Raw genomic sequence first — 7,288 nt, 5'->3', positions numbered from 1 at the left:
TTACTTAACAAGTCGTAAGCAGAGAGTGAAAATGACCGCGCGTGTTTCTGACTGGCTACCAGTGCGGTCGGGGGTGCCACAGGGGACAATGATGGCGCCGGTACTGTACACGGTTTATACAAACGATATGACGAACGGAAGCGACGCAGAATGTTTTGCGGATGACACCGTACTGTTTGGATGCGGTGCCACCAAAACAGAAGCAGCAGCGAAGCTGACCGTGCAGGTTAACAACGTAACGGCGTGGCTTGCAAACAACAGGCGTAGCTCGGGAACAATTGTGCTTCACGCCGTGACGCCAGGTACTCCGTTGCAAACTGATTAGGTCCAAGAGGTTTTGCTACTCCCAAGTGGGCGGCGTCGGCAGCCCCGCCTCCAACGCAACCCACTCTGCGCCATGGAAACCCGGACCCAGGGGCAGCCGCGCTCTCGGAAGAACTGCCGTATCCGTATGACATACAGTGACCAGTCCAGGCTGGACTGGTCAACTGTATGTCAACATATCTAACGGCCGTATGCGGCAGTGCCGCATGAAATCCAGCACTGTATTGGCAGATCGACGAGAAGACCGCTGACCGCCTGTTAAATATGTGTTATAACGGTTCAGCTTTCACCGCTTGAAACAATAGTTCTGAGTTTTTCAGGAGAGTAAGTGTTGTCGACCCATACTCGGCATTTCTGTGGATCTCGGCTTAGTCCATGGAATTGGCTCGCTGGTGACACCTTCAATTTCGAACGCGATGAGTCGCGTCATTAGCACGGAGGAGCCATGGTTCACTGGCAGCTGAATGACAACGGAGTGAAATGAACAGATTTTGTCCCCTTTGAACGCAGCCGCTGCTCATTGAAGGAGGAAGTTACAATGCGTCGGCTAACTTTTCGTCAGACAGCGACATAAAATTGGTGTTCTCTGGCTGATAATGTGTTGCGCGGAAGGACCTTATTTGTCTAGGGTCCCTAGTTGAACGCATTGTGCAACGGGATGAACATATCACTCGCTGTCCACGGAATTAGCATAATCGTTCAGCCGACGCTTGAATAGCAGTTGATTACATATCAATCAATGAATGTTCTCCGTCAGGGACCACGGCACCTTCATCAGCGAGATGCTTCTGAAGAACATGGTTCGTTTGACTACGGTCTCCTGGTAAAAGAATAGTTTCCTCGGTTTTACATGAACCAGATTGATTTGATCGAGTGTTCTAGTAGTTACCGTGCGGTGGTCGCGTCTCTCCATGCGCAGCCAACGCCAAGATAACAAATGGCGGCATTGACAGAACGGCAGTGCCCGTTGGATTGGCTGGAAGTTTTTCGCTCTTCGAAACGGCGAAGCAGATGAAGCTGAGCGCGGTTTGCACCGCGTGGGACCGGTTGATGGATGCACAGTACTTTGTTCCCGTATGCGAAAAAAATCACAACACATACGCACCAGAGCTCAGGTTATGTCCTTCGCTGTGCGGCGGCGTACAAAAGTTTCCGCCCTGGCACGCAGCAGTGTTATTGCGCGGTTTAAGGGCTGAATGGCTAGGGAATGGCTAGGGAAGAACGCTGACTTGGCGACGCCTTGCAGTATCATCCACCATCCACTATGTGACTTTGTACCGAACCGGAATCCGATTGCGTCTGAGATATGGAAACTTATGCTGCACATTGGCTGCCATGTCGAGTCCGGGCCTAATGTCGACTACAGCGACAATTTCGAATGTGATTCACATCAGCCAGGTTTCAGAACTGTTGTATCGGATGGAAATCTTGATTGAATCAAGGATTTATATTTCATACGCGTGCTGCGTTTTTTTTTGGGCTGAATTTCTTTTTCTCCGATTAAACGAGTCATTCGGGTGTTGGAAGTTCAAATGGTGCGAGCTGTGCAACTGCCGCTTGGTCAGGATTCCTCTGGACATTGTGGGATGCATTGGACACATATATGGGAGTGCCGCTGCAGAGCGAACAACAACTGGAAAATTGTTTTCCCTGGCTTTTACCGGACATGCCTTGCGGTATGAGTTTCGATTATTCTGTCTGCAGCGTAATTTTTTAACTGTATTAGCCATCGGGTTTAAATTCCGTTTTGCCTTAGTTTCTGTGCAGATGGTGTGAGCGGCGCAGTCGGCTTGTTCGCGTCCAGCGTCGCATTATCGCGGGAAAAATTGGTGCGTGGACGGACTGTAAGGATCGAATCCGGGGAAGTTGTTGCCTGCTTTTTCTCTTTGATCGCGGATCGCCTTTACGACTGTGGCGCTAATGCAGCAGACGTTTGGCTAATGGACGGTGCCCTTTGTGTGGTAACTGTTGTTTTTATTCAGAGCTCTCACTAGCGATGTGCACTTTTTTCTGGTGCAGAATTGCAGTATTTCAACTATTTCATTCGATGGATTCGCAACAGGTTGTGTGTGTTTCTTTACTTTAGATGGCTACCCGTTGCGCTTGCAAATGTGCCGCTTATTGTGTTGGGTAAATCATCCGTTTACTGTTCTTGTGTGATCAAACGCAACCACACTTCGATGTACTGTGACTGAATGAAAGAACAGGTCTGTTTATGGGGAAGATTTCTCTGATGGGAGAAATCTGTTGATAAACGCCCACCTGAACTTGCAGCCTCTCTTTGCCCTTCAACCGCTCGCCTACCTCCTACTACGCCGGATCCGGGTTACTTGCGCCGCTAAGCCTATAAAAGCCCCTGCACACCGGCTGCCGGCTTCATTATTGCAGCTAGTTACTTGCAAAATTTTTGCACTTTGCAAAAGTTTTCGTTTCACGTAGTGAATCACGCAGATAATCGTTATGGCACCTTCTGCTTCCGACTATAAGAATATGTCACTTTCCGCTCTGAGAGCCGCCTGTAAAGACGCCGGTTTATCTGCCAAAGGGGGAATCACCACCCTTGCCGACCGCCTGATTGATCATTTCTACCCGAAAGATCAACCACTTGTCCGTGCCGGCCAGCAACGCCAAGAACCAGCTCAGCCACCACGAAGCCTTGCCGAAATGGGCCTCAGCCAAGAGACAATCGCAGCACTCCAGGAAGAGAACATCACCGAACCATCTCACCTGCCATTGCTGCTGTCGGAGGACATGGACACGATCGTTAAGAAGATTGGTGACCGCCGCCGCATTAAAGAGTTCCAAGCCTATGAGCCCCGCGTCGCTGCCCTAAAGGTCATCAGCGACGCCAAGCACAAGCGCAACGTTATCGTGGATGGCGACGCCGGGAAACCATCGAAGGCCAAAAAGCAGCGCCGCTCTCGCTCTCCCTCACGCTCTAGCAGCCGTTCCAGCTCCACTTCGTCCTCCCGTAGCTCATCCCGCTCATCCAGCAGCAGCTCTTCCAGTTCGGCCAGTGGTAAGTCCCATAACCAGGCATCCTGGTCTGATCTGAGCACGGAAGCCCGCACGTTGCGCCGCCCACATAAGTTTGTGTTTGCCCAAGCCAGCCTGGGTGCCAACGGAAAGGTCAAGAGCAAGCTCAAATGGTCCGATTTAACGCTGGATGAATTCTGGGCGGGTAACATGGAAACGCTTAAGCGCCTTCTGCAATCGCCAAACCCAAAGCACCTAAAAACCGCCCAAGAATTCGCCGACTACCTGGACTACTTGGCTCAGAAGCGCAAGGATTATTATGCCCGCAGCATCCTTGCTTTCGACCAGGACTTCCGCTCCCGCGCCAAGCATCAGCATTGGGCTTTGGATGACGTGGCGAAGCGAGAGAATATCGCCGCAGCCCATTTCCACGCCGCCAGCTACTGCCGCCACTCTATTGCGGGAACAAATGCACTGGTTCCTTCCACGTCGACTGCCAACGCCGCTATGCCAGCCAGTGGTCATGCACGCAACGGAAACTCGTCGGCGCCCGTGTGCGGGCGTTTCAACAAAGATGGCTGTCCTGGCTGCAATTATCGCCATGAGTGCTACAAGTGCAAACAACCAGGTCATGGCCGCCAAAATTGTCCGCAATTGCGCCACACTGCCACCGGATCTAACTAGCCGACTGCTTGTTTTTCTGGGCCACTGATTGTCTGTCGCGATGGAATCCGGGTTAAGGGCATTATACAGGTCAAACCCCTAATTTCTTGGCATGTCCTTTTGTTTAAGAATCGTGATAGTAATAATGACTGTCTGCTAACCTAAATAATTACATCCTTGTGCGATTGTCTTAAGCCAGCCTAATGCATGCTACAGAACTGTCATATGAAATTTATTCGAATCGCTTTCAAGCGCATTGTAGATTTCTAATTGGAATGCTGTTTACACTGATTGTCGAAGTTGGTTATGGCACTTTATGAAATATGTTCCTTAACACGAAGAATAAATAACTGGGATAGCCTTTTGCGTGACGATTTTGATCGGAATTTTATTCTTAATGGGCTAAAATGCGGTTTTAAAATTGTTGAAAATTTTGATGCTATAAGCCCAGCCGAATGTAAAAACTATGCCAGTGCTCTGTCCGAACAAGCAAAACCTTTCCTGGATAAACTTTTCTTAAGCGGGCTCACCGCCGGTAAAATATCTCACCAGCAAATAAAGCCAATACGCGTGCATGCCACAGGCGCCATACAGAAAGCCAACTCAGACAACTTCCGCCCAATAACCGACTGCAGTCGACCTTTTAGTGATAGCCTAAATTCGCACATCTTCCCAGATAAGTTTTCTCTGCAATCGGTTGACGATGCACTGAAAAACAGCAGCTATGCTTGCCATTACGCACTCGTCGACATAAAGTCCGCCTATCTCCATGTCCTGGTGTACCCGCCTCACAGACAGTTACAAGGATTTGCCTGGAGTTTTGATGATAAGCCCGAATCTTACTTTGTGGATAATTTCCTATGCTTTGGATTGTGCATAGCGCCTTTTATTTTCTTCCGCCTGTCATCGGCCATTGCACGCATGGTGAGACGGAAAGGTCACAGAATTATATGCTACCTCGATGATTTTTTGCTCATTGGCGCCACTAACCTAATCTGCCAGGCCGCTCTAGAATGCCTTCTTGCCACGCTTAAGGAGCTAGGGTTCGAAATTAACTGGGAAAAAGTGATTTCACCTACGACCCGCATACGCTTTCTGGGAATCATCCTGGACTCGGTAAAACTTACCGTAGAACTGCCGCAGGACAAGTTGTGCACACTGACCGCGCAAGTTGAAGAGATCATGCACAAGTCAAAAGTCACCAAAAGAGAACTGCAGCAGCTAGCCGGTCGACTCAATTTTGCCGCAAAAGCCATTTATGGTGCCCGTCCTTTCACTCGTCTCTTTATTGACGCTCTGAGGCCGCTAGCCCGCCCAAGTCACCGCACTAGGCTTACGGTAACGTTGAAATTTGAACTACAATGGTGGTACGAGATTTCGAAAGCACTGAATGGCCTTTGTCCATCATTGTTGTCGCCCCCACGCGAAACTGTCTTCATACGGACAGACGCGTGCCTTGCCGGATTCGGTGCCACGTTTGGGAGTCACCTACTTGCGGGTTCGTGGCAACCTTATGAGCCAGCCGCAAAACTGCAAAAGATTTGAGCCGCAACGCCGCTTGTTGAAGCTCCACTGCTAAACAACATAAATTTTTTAGAGCTGGTCGCCGCCTGCTTGCCGCTGCTTATTTGGGCTCCGCAACTATCCGGCTTCCGTGTTGTCATTGAATCCGACATCACACAAACTGTTGCTTTTATTAACCGCGCATGTTCAAAAAATCAATATGCGCTGTCTTGGCTTAAACTTGTCTTTTACGCCTCACTCGCGTACGATTTCCGGGTTGCTGCAGCGTACTTACCGGGCAAGGCTAATGTTGTGGCCGACGCCTTGAGTCGCCATACGCTCGACCCCGCGTTATTGCAATCGGCACTTCCACAGGGTATAGGGTCGGTGCGCCCCTTACCACCAGGCTTCCTTTTCAGGTACCCAAACGCGACGATTGGACAAACGGCTGCGCAAACTGTGGAAAGCCTCACTCGCGCCCTCCTCATTGCGCACGAGAAAGTGCCAGTGGCAAGCCTACCGCCGGTTTTGCAAAAGCATTTCAGCGCGGCCATATCCGGCCACGATTAAAACGCTATGCCGCTATATTGCCCACCTCTCTCCGAGGATGCAGTTTACCTCCATAAACAACTATCTGGCCAGCGTGGTGTCGCTTCATCACGCGAAGGGATTTGAAGCACCAGATCTCGGTCATTTCCGCATCCGACAGACACTCCGTGGTGTTCAGCGAAAGAAAAGGCAGACGCCAAATGCTCGATTGCCTATAACACCGGAGATCTTGTATGCCATTAAACGCCACCTGTCTGTTCTGCCCAAGCAATGCCGGAAAGCCTTCTGGGCAGCCGCCTTGTTTGCTTTCTTTTCTCTCCTTCGCAAAAGTAACTTGCTGCAGTTTAGTGGAAACAGCAAATACTTGCGAGTCAGTGGGATAAAACGCACCGCCTCCGGCCTTGAGATCACTGTGCCGCAGATTAAAACAACAGCACATGCCTCGAAGATGATAACGCTGCCGTTGCCGCGGGTAGCCAATTCCCCGCTTTGCCCGGTACAGGCATTCTCCGCCATTGAGAAAAAGGTCATGAAACACCCGCATGCGTCGCCGTTCTCTATCAAAACCGCAAACCGGAAACTGGAACCGCTGACCGCAAACAAGTTTCAGCGCTTTCTGAAAAACCTCCTTAAAACCGCCGGATATGATCCCCGCCGCTACTCGCTGCACAGTTTCCGTAGAGGTGGTGCCACCTTTGCGGCTGCCGCCGGCGTGTCACCGGATGAACTGAAAGCTCAGGGCACTTGGGCCAGTCAGTGCTTTGAACGTTATGCGGACCGCACTCGAGACCTTCGATCCCACTTCGCCGAAACGGTATCGACCAGTTTGGGGGATTTTGGGCGTCCTTAGGGCGCTTCGCACCGTGTTGTTGTTGGCACTTCGGTGCCCTTTCGTTCCCCCCATGTCTGTAGCGATTCTGTCATGTATTGTGTTAACGAAAATAAAGTGAGGTACCAGCGTTTATTAGAGAAGTAAATAATCATTTGCACAGAAAAGTTGGCGACTCCGGACACTAGTTGGCATTCATTTACCGTATTGCTCGCTGTTTCAAAATTAACCAGCGAATTAAAAACCGGAGTAAAACTGAACTTGGTACAAAAATACCAATTACTATTCATTAGGGAAAAATTAAGCATTATGCGCATGCAATGGAATTAGTCCAGCTCTGTGGGGCAATTTCAAATTAACGAAACATGACAGTACGCTATAATTCCTTCGCAAGTGCAAATTATGTTTGTTATGCTACATGCGCAGAACTAAGATATTAGAACT

At 49.9% G+C, this 7,288-nt stretch overlaps 1 protein-coding gene across 1 annotated transcript; it reads left to right on the top strand.

The window, feature by feature from the left end:
- Positions 1 to 6,073: 6,073 nt before the first annotated feature.
- Positions 6,074 to 6,865, top strand: LOC129601035 (uncharacterized). Its single transcript, XM_055499732.1, has one exon. The coding sequence runs from the start codon at positions 6,074 to 6,076 to the stop codon at positions 6,863 to 6,865; it is 792 nt and encodes a 263-aa protein (XP_055355707.1).
- Positions 6,866 to 7,288: the final 423 nt, after the last annotated feature.

This window comes from Paramacrobiotus metropolitanus, unplaced genomic scaffold, assembly GCF_019649055.1.
Source record: "Paramacrobiotus metropolitanus isolate TYO unplaced genomic scaffold, Prichtersi_v1.0 Parri_scaffold0000209, whole genome shotgun sequence".
Classification (NCBI taxonomy): Eukaryota; Metazoa; Tardigrada; class Eutardigrada; order Parachela; family Macrobiotidae; genus Paramacrobiotus; species Paramacrobiotus metropolitanus.
This window is presented reverse-complemented; position numbering and strand designations above follow the sequence as displayed.